At 42.7% G+C, this 16,030-nt stretch overlaps 1 protein-coding gene across 2 annotated transcripts in view; it reads left to right on the top strand.

Moving 5' to 3' along the window:
- Window positions 1–7,978: 7,978 nt before the first annotated feature.
- ABCC4 (ATP binding cassette subfamily C member 4) overlaps window positions 7,979–16,030 on the top strand; it is a 140,322-nt gene continuing 132,270 nt past the window's right edge. The window contains exon 1 of one of the 2 annotated variants that reach the window (XM_056496459.1): window positions 7,979–8,169. In XM_056496459.1, coding sequence (XP_056352434.1) covers window positions 8,096–8,169 — 74 coding nt within the window. In that variant the 5' untranslated portion in view covers window positions 7,979–8,095. The remainder of the gene's footprint in view (window positions 8,170–16,030) is intronic. The other variant, XR_008840954.1, reaches the window with a different exon arrangement.

The raw sequence follows: 16,030 nt of genomic DNA, 5'->3' as shown, positions 1-16,030 counted from the left end.
CCATCACTAAGCCACGTCCCCAAGTGCCACCTCTACACATCTTTTAAATACCTCCAGGCATGATGACTCAACCACTCCCCTGGGCAATCTGTTCCAGGGCTTGATAACTCTCTTGGTAAAGAATTTTTTCTTAATATCCAAAATAAACCTCTCCTGGTACAACATGAGGTCATTTCCTCTTTCCTATCACTTGGAAGGAGACACTGACCTCCACCTCACTGCAACTTTCTATCAGGTAGTTGTGGAGAGGTATAAGGTCTCCCCTAAGCCTTCTTTTCTCCAGATAAACACTTTGTAGTGTTTGGGCTTAAATTTACCATTTTAAAGTAAATCAGATAAAGGAAGATTTTAGCATTAATTATTATGTTAGAAATCCTGTAAAACTCACAAATGCATTCCTGGTATGTAGTCCACCTGTGCTTGCAATACCTCAGAGAAGTGTCAGGCTGCCAAGAAAGAATTAAGGAATAAGGGCCTTGCCCAGTGATGTGTGGATAGGAGTGAGGAAGCCAAGGATACGTGGGCAAAAAAATTTGCCTTTTGGGAGTTTTGCATTGGCAGGTAATTAGTGTTCTGCTGGCAGCTGTGCCCAGAAGTCTCAGAGAAACTTTTGTTACTTCTCAAACTGTGGGTGCCCCAGGAGAAGCAGGAACTCTGTGTGACCCAGCCAAAAAGTCAGGCTGTGGACCTACAGTGCTAGACCCTGGTGAAACAGCCAAGAGCTAAGGAAAGCCAAGTGATTACAGTGTTGACAGACTGTGCTGGTCACAGCTGAGAGTAACTGTGTTTGCATTTTACATGGTTTATGTTCTGATTTGACAGTCCACATTTGCTGCAAAGTGCCTCACACCCAGGTCAGATGTGATTTGACATATATTGAAGATGTCTCTGCTGGCCTTAGTTTATTTCTTTTAGAACAGAACTGCCTTTTCTCCATTCCATCTACCACTAGCTTTCCAGGAAACTATTGAAAACCGAGTAAACTATCCTCTCCTTTCTCAGTGGAAAAATAAAGAAAAACTGCAAAATTTTGAAACTACAATTTTTTTTTTTTTTTTTTTTTTTTTTTACTTTCCTGTCCTTAGCATCTTGTTAGAATGCCTGGTCACTTTCTGTCCCTTCTGTTTTCCAAAGCTAATGGTGTACGTACATACAGAGTTGTATTTGACTTTGCCTTGTGAGGTTCCTATTAGAAATCAAGTGTGCAGTTTGTTTCATTTCCTATTGAAACTTACGTGATTTTATGATCTCTAAATATTATTCACTTAGCACTATTCTACCTTTTTTCCATCTTCATCCAGGATGCTGGATGACATCAGGCTTTCACTTAATCAATCCATTGATGGCAGCAAATTCTCCCAAGGCATCTCAGAAAAGGTGAAAAAACAGTTATCATATTTTTTAGGTTCATTCATATTTGAAGAAAGTATATAGAATGAGGATCTCTACTGGCAACATCTGCAGTTTCTATTGTGAGGTCAGAAGTCTTGTCTTATAACAAGAGAAGTTACTTTAATCATGTCCAAAATTCCATCATAGTTGGTAACCCCCAATAGGGAAAGAGCCACACTTTACCACTCAATTTAGGTAAGGTTTTCTGTAACTCTGTGTTAAAAAAAGTAAAAAGATCTATGCAGTAATTTATGGGTTTTTTTCTGTGTTGTCTTCTATCCCATTGCTATTGCCAAAAATAACTTTATTAAGCTTCAGTCTGGCAATGACAAATGAAACACAATCAGGATCCAGATGATTTTGACAGTGATGTTTCATTCTGAAAAGTGGCCTTTGTGTCTTCCTCTGGAGCTCGTTTTTAACTCATGTCATTGATAGGAGGGAAAATAATTCTGAAAAGAAAGACACTTGTTTGACCATTTGTACAATGTCTTTTTTCCTGATTTTAGCATGTATGTAGAGTGGCTTCAAGAAAAACCAGAAATATCTGGGCTGTAATAGTGGAACTGCTGCCTGATTTGCTCTGTGGTTTATCAATTTGTTAGTGCTCACTATTTGCCTTTTCCCTCCTAAGGTAAAGGAGAGCGTCCATGCTTCCACTTTTAATGTCTCTCCTCTCCCTTTTGCCAATTTAGGTTAACAACAATTGAAAGAGAACATGCAATGGAAAATGCATTTATATAAAAAAGTGTGGAAAATGCAAAAGAATGCTGCAATCAAGAAAAGCTTTGAAAGAAGCACAGATTTTACTCACTTAAGTCAAAGAATATTATTTGCTGGTAGCTACATGTCTTCATAGTCACTTTTGAAAACAGAGCTTTCTTATCGAAGCCATTTGAATTCTATGTTTTACAAATTTTTGTCCCAAATTTTGCTTTAGAAAATCAAGATAAAACTCTTAGGCATAAGATCTTCATCCATACAGCAAGAGCACAATATCGCTGGTATCAGACCTACATGAACTGGGATGAACCATTCACCTCCAGGCTGAGATGAGGTTTTAAAAAGGACTTTTCCCCTGTTTTCTGGATGTCATGGTAACACCCTGGCAATTTTGTCCAGTCAAATGAAACTGGCATTCATGGAAAGCACAGAAGTCAGAAGGTGGGCCAATCCACTCCCTACCCTCAGACAAGGTTGCCTATGCTGAGCAAACATCATGACAGAGATTATAGAATCATTGAATCATAGAATTCCTCAAGTTACAAGGAACCCACAAGATAATTGAGCCCAACTCACTGCTCCTTGCAGAAGCAATCTTGTTTTCAAAAGTCAGGGATGGGAAGTCTTTTTTTCCCCAGGCCACAGTTGCACAATAATTGCAGTTGGTTGGGGTTTTTTGCTTACTCGCCTTTGCCCTGAAACTACTTGAATTTAATTTTTTTGTTACTGTAATTCACTGTTGCTTGGAGATTATCCCTGGCTGTGTGCATTAGCATTAAGCCAGAAAACCAAGAGATCAGGACAGGAAGGAGGCAAATAAAGGGCAAGATTTGCTGTAACATACCAGTTGATACTGAATGTAAAGAAAGACTTTGCTCTTCAGAAACTGTATTATCAATATTATAAATGTGATTCAAAAAAATAGAAGACTTGAAAATGTAATTAGTAGAACCAGGAAGATTAATGTCTGTTACCTGGTGAGAGTAGAACAGTTAAATGAGCTTTTAGCTGCTTAGGAATGGAGAAGAGAGGGTTATGTAGCTCAGGACAGCAATATTGTAAATACATAAGTCTGTGTTTTCACTAATAGCACAGAGAGCTGCTGCTGAGTGCCTGCTGCAACCTCATCCACACCATCCTACAAAAATATCAGTCTCTATGTGCATGAAGTACAAGAGATGAAATTGTTAGGGGCAACTGAAGAGGTGGTAGGTGAGTCAAGTTTAACTTTAGTACAACCTTTTCTGATACTTTTCTACTACATCAAATGTTCAATTTAATAGAAAGTAACTGGTTTGAATCTTATCTTAGCAGATAATCAATAGAAACTATTTGCTATAGATAAATTATTTTAACACAGTAAAATAATTTATTAAAGGCAAGTAAGTGTACCTGCAACTACAGTTATCTATAAGGCATCAGAGACATCACCATGCAATAGGCACGTAAAACACCATTAAAGGAAGGCTGAAAACTTCTGGAGTGGTAACTTGTGGCTGCATGGAATACCCTACCATGTCTAAAATGTAAGTAGGCACCTATGTATAAGCACCATAATTTAAATGAAATAAATACATCAATTAGCACAAATAAGAAAGTATGGCATGTAGAAGATTGATACGGGGATATAGTAAAAGATATAGGGAAAATAGAAATGGCTAGTGTGGTAACAAGGAGAAACAGGAAAGACATCCAAGGAAGACTGCTGACATTACATACTAATGACCAGGTTGAAATAGCAAAATTACAGCCTGGCTCTGCAGCCATTTCCGTTCTGCAGCTGAACGAGAACAGGCCACTGTGTCTGTACTGCAGAAGGACAAGCACCGTTCCCCAGGGGATACATCAGCCAGATGATGAGTCAGGCCACTGGGTAGTGACAGGCTGGGCTCCCAGCCAGAGGGACAGCCTGCTTTCCTGCCAGCAGCCTGGTGGGATACAGCGCTGCCCGTTTGGTTAGTCAGGCAGGCATATGCTCTGCCCTTCTGCCTGGCTCCAGTCACAAACATTAAACTAAACAATGCACGGTTGCAAAGCCTTCTCATTCTGCTATCATAGCTTGCCTTTGGAACACTAATCCCTCTGACATCTTTCAAACAGCTCTGAATTTGATTCTGTCCCTAATACTGCCTCAGAAATACCATGTAGTGCTCAGCAAATCTTTTATACAGGCTTTTCAAACACACTCACTCACAACTTCTTGGTTTTCTAGGTGCTCATATCAAGGCCCTGGGGTATGATATGGAAAAACTCTTCAGCCCTGAAATGAATGGCTGCTTGCTTGAAAGGGAAAGGTTATAGTGCTACATCCTCCAGGAGACTAAGTTTTAGGTTCCTTTTGCATAACAGGGATCAGTGACTACATTTCACACCGAGATCCACATTTTATTTGCCATCTGGAAATCAGTGGAAACTGCCTGGTAATCTTCTAAGGGTTTTGAGAAAAGTGGATGCTTATGAACTCCTTAATGATAAGTGCCCTAAAAATGCAGATGGAGAAACTTTTAGTCTGACTGTATTCAAAGTTAAAAGACAGTAAAGAAAGCATAAGGCCACACATCATAAAATGTTTACTTAGTGACTACTGTCTTTCTTGTGCACTGAATAAATAGTGAATCTCGTGTGTTTGAACATTTGTGACATCCCCTGTGACCTGAATTTATTTCCCCAGAACAATGTATATGCATAACAAGTTTAACTCAGTTGCCATTGTCTTAATTTGGCTATTGCTCTATTTGAATAGTTGGCTTTGCTAGATTTACTAAATCACACTTTGATTAGTTTGTTACATATCTTGTTCTCTCCACATGAAAATAGGGTTGCCATAGCAAAATGTTCAATGCATAAATTGGCAGTTGCTTTTTCTGACTCCTAAAATAGAAAGATTATTAAATTCATTACTGTGCTCTTTTCCCTTCCCTTTCCTCTCCATGGGCAGTCTCAGGTTTTCATGAGCACTTCTTTGGCCAATTGTTTCACACTTTTTTATTACTTTATTAGCTTCTAATTGCACACTCAGCAGACAGAATTGCAGGTTAATTTAGCTTTCAGGATTTATTTTTAAAAAATGTTATTTTCCCTTTCAGTTTCTCTTCTCCAAAACTTTTTAGAGTGTTTTGTTTTGGACTTAGGAGTAAACACTAGTAGGTATTTCAAAATTAAGTAGTGTCAGCATTCGTCAATCATAATGATGGCAAACAAAAAATTTCTTGAGAATTGTTTTATATCCTTTTCCCTTCATCACAATAATACCGAAAAAAATATTATTTTAATACTTTGCTTTACCTGCATTCTGAAAACAAATTACTTGTTCATGCATAGTCTACTACTTCCTTCCCCAAACTAAGAAATGTTTGGGCAATCTTTCATTGCACAACTACTTTACAAAGCTGAAGTCAGCCTTGAGATTTACATTTTCCTTTCTCCCTCTCCCTGACCCAAACTTCATTTGTCCCATGACATTTTGGGACTTGCATTATGCTTTCAAACCTTTTAATTCACTAGTTAGACAAATATGTCTCACAGAAATCTAAACCTGTCAAATTTTGCTGATGGGCCGAGCTTTTCTTCAAAAATTTTGGGAGATTATTTAAATTTGTTTTCCAGGTTCTGGAATATATAGGCATTATTTTGTTAAAGCCGGCCTTTCAAACCACTGCACTCTTTCCACAAGTTTTTTCCCTTGTTTTTATCTGAAAGGATCTAGAAAAAGCTATTGACAGGTGTACTACTTACTGTTCACAGAATTCTGTGACACACCATCTATGCACAAGCAGTGCATGTTTCCAGTCCCATCAGTAAGCTTAAGCTGGATTTGTCTGACATATGATTGTACCATTCCTTCAAGCACGAATGGATGCTATTTATTCAATAATATAGTGTAGCCTCAACCCTCTAACGTGTCAACTCTGATGAGTATAATTAAAGTCAGATGCCAGCCTTGTCAATAGTTTCACTGTCAATATATTTAAGCAGGAAGAGATAGGGCTGGTTTCTCTTGGGGACATGAAATGAATGCATAGAACATAAGAATGGTGCTCATTTTGCAGCTGGTTCAGAGTGGGAAGGAGTCTGGGAGATCAGGGTTGTGATTTTGGAAGTCAGTAACAAGTGGTGTACATCAGGTCCAAAACTATCTGACATCTTCATAAATGATCTGTATGAAACAGAGAGCTGCCTCAGCAAGTTTACTGATGATCACAGAATCACATATTCATTAAGTTGGAAGAGACCTCAGAGTCCAACCTACGACCTAACACCACCTTGCCAACTAGACCGTGGCATCAAGTGCCATATCCAGGCTTTTCCTAAAGACCACCAGGGATGGTGACACATAACTGGGAGGAGTGGCTGATCAGTGACTGATAACACTCCACAGACCTGTGCTGCCATCCAGAGGGACCTCAACAGGCTGGAGAAAGGGGCTGACAGGAGCCTGACAAAGTTCAAAACAGGGAAGAGCAAAGTCCTGCACCGGGAGCAGCCACCAGTATGGGCTGGGGGCCACCAGCTTGGGGTCCTGGTGGATACCAAGTTGAACAAAAGCCAGCAAGGTGCTCTTGTGGCAAAGAAGACTAATGATATACTAGGATGCATTAGAAAGAGTATTTATCAGCAGGTTGAGGGAGGTGATTTTTCCTCTCTACTCAGAAGTAAGGCCACCCCTGGAATCCTGTACTCAGTTCCTGGCTCTCCAGTCCAAGAAGGCCATGAACTGGAGAGACTACAGTGAAAGATCACAAGGATGATGGAGGGACTCTAGTTACCTTTCCTCTGAGAGAGTTGTTCAGGCTGAGAGGGACTGCTCAGCCTGGAGGAGGCTCAGAGAGGTCTCATTAGTGTGTATACTGATGAAAAGAGGACAGAACCAGGTTCTGCTCTGCAGTGCCCAGTGACAGAACCAGAAGCAATGGGCACAAACTGAAACACAGCAGGCTCTATCTGAACACCAGGAAACAGTTCTTCATTGTGGGGGTGACTGAGCACTAGCACAGGTTGCCCAGGAAGGCTGTGGAATCTCCATCCTTGGAGATACTCAGCAGCTGCCTGGACATGACACTTAAGCAGCAGGAGTTGGACCAGCTTAGCTCCAGAGGTCTCTTGCAACCTCAGCCATCCTGGATGTCAGAGACTGCAGAGAAATAACAAAAATGGCAGGGAACCATTCTGCCACAGAGATTAACAGTTCTTTGGTAACTTCAGATATACAGTCCTGCATTTCTGTTTTCCTAGGTTTCTTGCAGTTTCTGCTACTCTTTTTCATCAGGGTCCCTTTGGCAGGCCATGGGTGACATGGCTGGAGAGGAGTTTGGTGATCACTTGCTAAACATTTGAGAGCTGCCAATTTCAGCGATGCACCACGTCCTGAAATTAATCAGCTCCTTTATTTTGTATCGCAAACCTCTCTTAACGCTGTCTTTTCGGTTTGGTTTTCGTTTTCTAATCGAAGAACATGCAACATCTGGGAAGCAGCGCTGACAGCAAGCGTTTCTGACGGCGTTTGGTCCCGCCAAGCCTGACTTGCCCCTGACCAGCCACGGATTTTTCCCCTCGCTTGGGGCTGCGTGCACTGAGGAGATGCTTTCCATCAGCAAGGGGCACACAGCGAACCCGGGGCGAGGGGAGCGGAGCAGAGCAGAGCGGAGCAGAGCGGAGCAGAGCAGCGCAGAGCAGAGCAGAGCAGAGCGGAGCAGAGCAGAGCAGCGCAGCGCAGCGCAGCCCGGCCGGCGGCTCGGCCCGCGCTCAGCCCGCCCCAGCGCAGCTCTCCCGGCGCTGCCCGCAGCTCCTCCGGCTCCGCGGGGAAGCCGGGCCGGCAGGAGGCGTCCTGCGGCGGCCGGCAGCAGGAGGAGGAGGAAGAGGAGGAGGAGGAGGGCGAGGCGGGGGTGCCGGCTCTCCCGGAAACAGCGCCGGCCGGCGGCAGAGCGGCGGCGGCTGCCAGCGCTGGGAAGTCGCTCGTGGTGCTGCGCCCTCGCCGCACGGCATGGAGCCGGTGCCCCGCGAGGAGAAGCCTAACCCGCTGCAGGATGCCAGCCTCTGCTCCCGGCTCTTCTTCTGGTGAGCGCCCGGGCGGGGGCAGGGGGAAGGGCAGCGCCGGGGCGTCCGGCGGCTTCACCTCGCCCGGCCGCTGAGGAATGGCCGGCCCGGCTAAGGGTGCCCTGCTCGCACTGGAGCGCGGCTCCCGGAGCGCCCGGGCGGGAGGAAGGGAGGGAGCGAGCGGGGAGGGGAAGCGGCTGCCGGCGGTGACCGTGCAGCCGCGGCTCGGGCACGACCTGCCCGCCCCCGCGGGCCCGCTGTCAGCGCTGGCGGCCGGGGCAGCCCCGGCTCGCAGGTGGGGTGAGGTCTCCTGAGGTGAACCCTGCGGCCCGCGATAATCCCGGCCGCGGTCCGGGCACGGCGCGGCGGGGGCCTGCCTGTCTCGGGCACGGCAGCGCTCGGCTGGGCGGGCGGCGCCGAGCGCGGCCCCGTCGCCCCCTCCGAGCACGTGTTTGTGCCCTCGGTGGCCGCGGGGAGGGCGGCGGCGTCTCCTGCTTCCCGGCCCGGCTTCTGCCCGCCGGGTCCCCCTGCCCGGGACTGCTGCAGGCTGCTCCCAGCATTGCTCTGCTTCCCCGTTTGAATAACGGGTCGCGGGCGGGGATTGCTCATCCCGGCCAGGCGTGCCGGGCTCGCCTTCGCCGTGCGGCTTTCCCCTCCAGCAGAGATGGTTTCTGAGCCGCATGGCCGCGTGGGGATGGCGGGCCAGCATCCTGGCTGTCTCACCCGCACAGCTGCCCCGCTCCGGAGGGCTTGGGGTGTTGCCACAAACTTTGCGGGGCCGCGTGGCTGCCAGAGTTAGTGCTCGGTCTCTTACGAGTGGGGATGGGGACCTCGGCGTGGCTGTGTATCTGTGCTCAAGGAGGTGAAGAATTGCAGCCCAACATTTTCGTTGCTTTGAAATGTAGTAGGAAAACGTGCTTAAAGTAAAACGGGAGAGCACCAGGCTAGTTTGTCCTAGCAGATCCCATTTGGAAGAGCACTTACAGAGAGAGCCCTTATCTGCTTCACCTGCTGCACGGGTGGTGGAGGAGGGGGAAGGAGGGGAGGGCGTGGCAGGTGAAGCTCTTTTTTGGAAGCCTCTGAAATACATTAAAATCCTTTGATTCTATAAGCAGCTCTGAGCAGGTGCAGAAGTCCCCTTTGGGAGGTAGGGGGATTTAAAAAACCCTGACAAATTTTAACTAAACGTATTTTTCGTTCAGGGGTATGTCCTCAGAGATACTATGTGCAGAAAGAAAATAAATAAGTAATAATAAAACAGGCAATTTGTATGCTTGTGCAGAACTCTCTGTGTTCAGCATTTTGTCTTTTACTTTGACATCAGGGATGCCCATGTTAGAAACAGCTTTGTTGTGAAATCCAAGCAGAATGGGATGAACCTAAGCTGGCCATGTAGCATTCCAGGACTGCTTCTGGTCTGTTCCCTTTCCCTTGCTGGGATTTTGTGGTGTTCCTGGTGGTTCTGCCAAAACCAACCCAGCTAGATGTGAAAAAGAAGAATGCAGTGCTTGTAGCCAGCTTTCTGACTGCTCGTATCATTCTTTTTTTAGGCCTTCTGTATCACTCTGCATGTATTGCAGAGAAGTGTTTGACAGCAGCAGTGAAGTACCTTAAATTTCCCTAGTTTTAGGCAAGCCCCTGAAAGTCCCCTTTTATTCCAGATGTGTTTTTAGGTTCTTACTTTGCAAAGGGAAAAACAGGTGGAAGGCTGTGCTTGGGGGATGAAAGGTCTGCTAAAAGTCCAGAGATCGACTGGGACTTGAGAATTCACACTCAGATGCTGGTGTACAACCATAGGGCTGCTGCTTTGCAGAAGGGTTTAGTGGAGCATGTAAAGCTTTAGAATGTCTTGTTTCTCAGGCTTTTATAGCAGTGTAATTCACAGCAGTGCAAATAGCCTTCTAAAGTCTCATCTCTTACCTGTGGTGCGTGTGATCATGACTAGCATCAGTATACTAGTCAACAAGCATTAGTGTTTTCTGGGTGAAAATTTCTGCTGAAATGATACCTTCAGTGGGTAAAATTGAATAAGCAGGGGCTATCAGTTTTCTGCAAGTTAATACCATTTTGTGTAACATTCAGGAAGCGTTAAAACACCCTCTCATTTAGCTATAAAGCTAACTTTAAGGGTAGCTAAGAATTACTTTCCCTTTCTGCAACGAGTGTGGCATCTCCCAGCTGTGTGAGTACTGCTTCATTTTAGCTGCTGTCTCACACAGGGCAAAATGAGATGTTTTCATTTGGAGAACTGGGAAAAGAGTGCTTGAGGAAGGCCATCCTGTGAGTAGTAGCAGCCACCAGCCTGTGGTTGTGTGCCCCATACCTGCTCGCCACATTCCAGGTGTTGGCTGCTTGTTACCGATGAGAGTAAAAAGTATCAAGCAGCTGGGCAAAGGTCCTTCTTATTTTTATTTTTTTTTGTATTTTTCTCCAAAAGTACAATTTTTCCATTGTAAGGAACCATGCTCCCATTTGTTGCCAGTGGTACAGAAAAAAGCTTTCATTATTGCCTGGTGCAAACAGAATCAAACTCATGGGAGGAAAGAAATCATGTTTTCATTGAGTTATAAAACTCAGGTAATGAGTGTGTAGGCTGAAGAGACATTCTTCTCCCACTGTTCAAAGCCTGTCTTCTTGTATTTGGGTTGTGACTTTGGCAAGTATGAGCTTGATTAGCATTAAACACTCCAGCAGTACATTCATGGGAAAGAGGAGCATCTGGATTGTGTGTTAATATTGTTACTTTTATAATGTGTTCCTTGTGTAATGTTGTAAGAATGAAGACTGTTTATCACAGAAGTGTGAAGATCAGGGCAGTTGCAAAATATTCTAGTTTTCCATGTCTTTCACTGAATTATCTATATTAGCAAAGGTTTATCAGAGACCAAATTGCCCTTCTGGATGTTTCAGATATTATTGTAACTCCTGACTTTTAAGAGTCACAATTTCTATGCCTACCAAAATTTTTAAAGCCCTGACTGGTATTTCAGTTATAGTTTGGAGTGCTTGTATTTCTGATTTACTTCATCTGTGTTATTAAGTTGTTGGTTTTTTTTTATTGCTGGCTCCATTTACCAGTGAGAATGAGGACTCTGAAGGATGGATAGGAGGGTTTGCTTTCTTTTTAAGGTTTGTCAAAGGAAGAGAGAATTCAGTCTTGTTTTCATGTTTAAACAGCTATTCAGTTGTACAAAGTTTAGGGATTGAAAAAGCCTAATAGCCTCCCATGCAGTTGAGAATAGCACTTTTTGCATCTTTTTTTCAGGTGGGGATTATTAAAGTAATAACTTTGGAGAGTAAGAATATTTCTCATTTCTGGCTATTAGCCCATCTTTGAGCTTGAATGTTCATTAAGTAGGAAGCATATCTTTATTTGCTTAGAGACTTGTTCCCTTGAGTTACCAAAGGTATTTTTTCTATATGGCAGTTGAATTTTTATGCATTCTGCTATTTGGACATCAAATCCACTTTACTGGAAAGTTGCAAAACATAGGCTATGATTAAATTTTTGAAAGACTGGGTAATTTTTATGCTGTTAACAATATGAGAAGGAGGGCAAGCTGGAACACCCTGGAAAGAGTATCCTGTGTTTTTGTGCAGAGAAGTAAAAGAAGTGTAAGTTCTTCTAGATTTCATACAAATTTACAACTTCATTTTAATAATAATAGTAATTACTTACATGTCACACACTCACCATGACTATGAGAAGTCTTTGGGTTTTTTGAAGCACTGAACACTATCATCATCCTCATGCTAGATGCCTTTTCATATCATGACTTGACATGCAGCAATTGCCGTTACAATAACAGCATTAAACGTGATCTGAAAACTTACAGCAAGGCATCTACAGAGTTATTATTCCAAGGAATAAGTCAATGTTTGGTTTATATATCTATTAGTATCTTTCAGCATAGTTTTTGTCTTACTATGTGTGTGCTTTGGGGAGAAGGACAAAACCACTAAGTCTTCTTCATGGATCTGATTTGAAGTGCAGTGGGGGAGAAGTGTGAGAAACAATCTTGATTTTTTAGTTTAAATGTAAATGGAATGGGGTAAGCACAGACATGCAAGTCCCAGGACTTTGAGTAAGGACTGTACAATATGTTGCTGCTTGTCTGACCAAATGTAGTCATGTCACAGATTTCCCTTGTTCCAGTGTAAATAGCTACACACCTTACTTTACTTCTTCCTCCTCTCTCATCCTGTGAATGAGAATTGGAAAGGCCACTGACTGCTTTCTCTGGATTTCTCAGGCAACCTAAGTATTGCCTGCTTGTCTGTCTTCGAGTGTCTCTTGCCTTGCATTGAAAGAAGTTATGGAAAGAATTCATTGTTGTTCTTGCATATTTCAACTGGACTCCAGCAATGCTGGAGTAAAATTGGTTTGTGTTCTTTACTGTGTCAGTGTACAGATTTGACTGTGAGGATTTTACATTTAATTAACATGAAAATATCAGGCTTTGTGACTTGTCTGCGATCTTGCCTGATATTTAGTGATTCCCATGCTCAAAGCCTGAAATTGCTCATGGTAATGCCACTTTATAAAGATCTCTGAGGTAGCTAAGTTCATTTATTGACTTACTGGTGCAGGACAATTGTAGTACTATAAGAAACTCTGAAGAAATATGTATATGTATTTTCAGTATAGATGAACAGAAAACACATTTTCTGTACCCAGAGATTGAAATCACACTTGCTTCTCTTTTTCTGCTGAATGAAAAAAGACTGAGGATCATACATACAACCTTTTCTGAAAGATAATGCCTTGTTTGTTCATTTATCAAATATTTAATGTCCTGCTGTCAAATTTGAATCATTTGCTCTCTTGAACTACTGCATTAATTTTTAAGTTTTGCATGTTTATTTGCAAGATGTCTGTATTATGCAAAAGAAAATACTTGAAAATTATTGTTTATGAGCTAGTAAAGTTAAAATATGTGGATAAAGAGTCCTAAATAGATTATATGGATTACAACAAGTGTGTATAAACTGTTGAAGTGTTAGCATTTGCTATCTACTGTAAATATCTGTGCTTACATACACAGGTAGATGAACTGCTAAGTGTATGATGAAACACAGATTACTTGCTTTTGGAATGCTTATGTAAAGCCTGCTGTATCATTTATGACAAAAAATGTTTTATAATTCCTTCAAAACTTCAAAATTAAGATTATGTCATGGTGTTGTTTTTGTCTTCTTTTCCAAAAAAAATTTCCCTATCCTGCTTCTAGAAAACTAGGCCATATGTAGAGTGGAGGAGGGAGATAACCCAATTAGATTTTGGGAGTGGAAGGTTAAAAAGACCAGTCATCTATTTTATTTGTTTTGTATCCCTGGCACCGTACCACTTGCAATAACAGTGTGAACTCACAAGGCATTTTAATTCTCCCTATTTCCATTGCTTGTCAGAAAAGATGTCAATACAGAAATTCCAACCATTAAGTCCTTCTTTATTGAGTAACTTCTGAAGTTTATTTTTATAAGTCACGGTCTTCAGACCTTTACATCAAATCTTTGGTATTTTTCTTGGCCTGTGGTTACTGGATTTGGAATTGATATTTTAATGATAGTCTTTGAAATGCCACAGGTACAGGTGATGTCTCTCTTCTTTTCCCTGCTTCTAGGCGTGCAGAAAATGTTAGTTTGCAGTATATTCCCCCCTTCCTCTTGCCATGTCTGTGTTGCTTCTTGCTGTCTGAAATACCAGGAAGTATGCTAGATTAATAAGGTGGTTTCAGACCTGGCTGATGAACAGCATGAAAACAGCCTGCAATAAATGCAGTCAAGTACCAGTTGTGTTACTGTCAGCCCCAGAAAGTGGGTGCTCAGCAGCTTAGCTGCTCACACTGTGCTGTGAAAAAGCAGCAGCTTGGAAGATGAGATGGAGCTGGGTATCAAAGGTTAATACAGTTGGGATTGAAACTGGAAGCCTGAAGGGCGTTTTTGAGTTAATATGGCTTTGAAGTAATTTCATTGTATTCCTATTTTTTCCTTCTGTAAGCAATGAGGAAAGCTGCTCTTTAAGCCCTGTTAAGCTGGGGAGGGAAGTTGCAACCAAAATACCAGTTGAAAAGCATCTGAAGAAATACCAGACTTACTCTGTTTACTTTATTACTTGTGGACAACTGCCTTCGTAAGGGGAAGTGGAAGAAGGCAGCTTACTAATGAGAGTGGATGAATATGTGAAATGGAGAGGTTTAAAAAGAAATAACATGATGACTACAAACTGTTGCTGGGGTTTTTATGAATTCTTGCAAAATAACTCTGGAGACTGTGTGTGTGTGTCCTTCTTTCTGTACATCCCATGCCAGCAGTGATCCTCTGGACTGAGAGGAAGCACATGGCAGTGCTGGTGTAGAGTGTCAGATCACAGAGGGTAATGAACAGTACAGTGAGGCAGGCAGGCTCCTGAGGTGAACCAGGCAGGATAAGCAACGTGCATGATTATCCAAACAGTCTGTGAGGAAACCCTGTTTATTTTATAAAAAAAGCCATCTCCAAAGTAGGTGATTAAAGAGAAAGAAATATGTGTTACTTTGCAGCTTAGTTGTTGAAGTAGTGCTTCCAAGCTGCTCAAGGGAGACAAAATCCTAGTGTTATGGAAGAATTTGAGTAAACAAAGACTCTCCTGTGCAACTGTTGAAAAATAACTGGACATTGAGTGTGAACAGGTGATGCTTGTAATGTAATGCACAAATAAGCTTAAGAGGAATGAGGAAAATGCAGTTTGTAAACCACCTCTTTAAGGAATTAGTTGATGAGGGTGCCCCGGATGTGGCTTTGACTGGGTGCTGTAAAGTTATCCAGAAATTAAACTTCTGCTTATTATTACAAGTAAAGAAAATATTTTCCTAATCGGGCAAGCAGTTTGATTTCTCTGACTTGTCCTGTGATAAGGCAGGAGCTGTTGTGGAACTGGTGAGACACCACTTGTGCAGAGGAAGGTCCTGTGACATGCAGGTGACTGACTGTGGGGTGATGGTTGTGGAGCTGGTCAAGGCACTTGAGAATTGTGGGTGCACCCAGGGTCCTTACAGACCCATCCTTTGATCTTAGGACGTTTTTTATTTGTGTCAGCTTTGTAATGTAGTTGCAAATGCTTCTTGGCTGATGTTTTTTAACAGACTTTATCAGTTCATGAGGAACTTGCAGTGTATGCTATGGTTTCTAGAAAGCTCTGCAAGCCTGCTCTGCAGTGTGAGAATGGTACTTTTTTGAGTATTTACAAGCAGGACATGATACAAATCCAGAGGTACAGCAGGTCCCATCCCTGGGTTAATGAACCATTTGAACTGGACACTGCTGTTAGTTTCATATACCTATCCATAATGTATTTCTTCCTTGGCTGATAGGAAATTATTTTGGGGATGATAGGAAATCTAATTTACGAGTTTTCTTGTTTAGGACATTTTATTTCATGTATGAAGCAGAATAGCATGACTAGCCTTAATGATGCTGGCTTTTAGATAGCAGGGTCTGTTTCTCTTTCATGCTGTCTTTGAAAAAAGGGATGAGTTCTCTTAGGAAGGTAAGCAAACACTGTCTTAGTTTTTTTCTGCAGATCTTAGAGGCTTTCCAATATCTTGGTGGAGTTGCTCTCATAACAATTGGTAGAAATTGGATTTTCCAGAGCAACCAAGTAAATTGTGGCTGGTTGACTGTGTTGTAATCATAAAGGGTGTGTAATGTCAGGGCCCAGGAGTAGGGAAATGCAGGAAGTGAATGTTTATATTGTGGTCTTTGTGTTTCTGCTGGTTCAGAAATGAATCACTTTCTTTTTTTATCAGTGCCCAAGATACTGCTGCAGAGGTGAAAAGCCTCTTGGGGTCAGAACAGTGATTTGCTGTTTTGCAGTTGGCTATCTCTGGGTTTGCACCAGGTT

Source organism: Oenanthe melanoleuca, chromosome 1 (assembly GCF_029582105.1).
Source record: "Oenanthe melanoleuca isolate GR-GAL-2019-014 chromosome 1, OMel1.0, whole genome shotgun sequence".
Taxonomy (NCBI): Eukaryota; Metazoa; Chordata; class Aves; order Passeriformes; family Muscicapidae; genus Oenanthe; species Oenanthe melanoleuca.
Note: the sequence above shows the minus strand (reverse complement) of the source record. Positions and strands in the feature narration are given on the sequence as shown.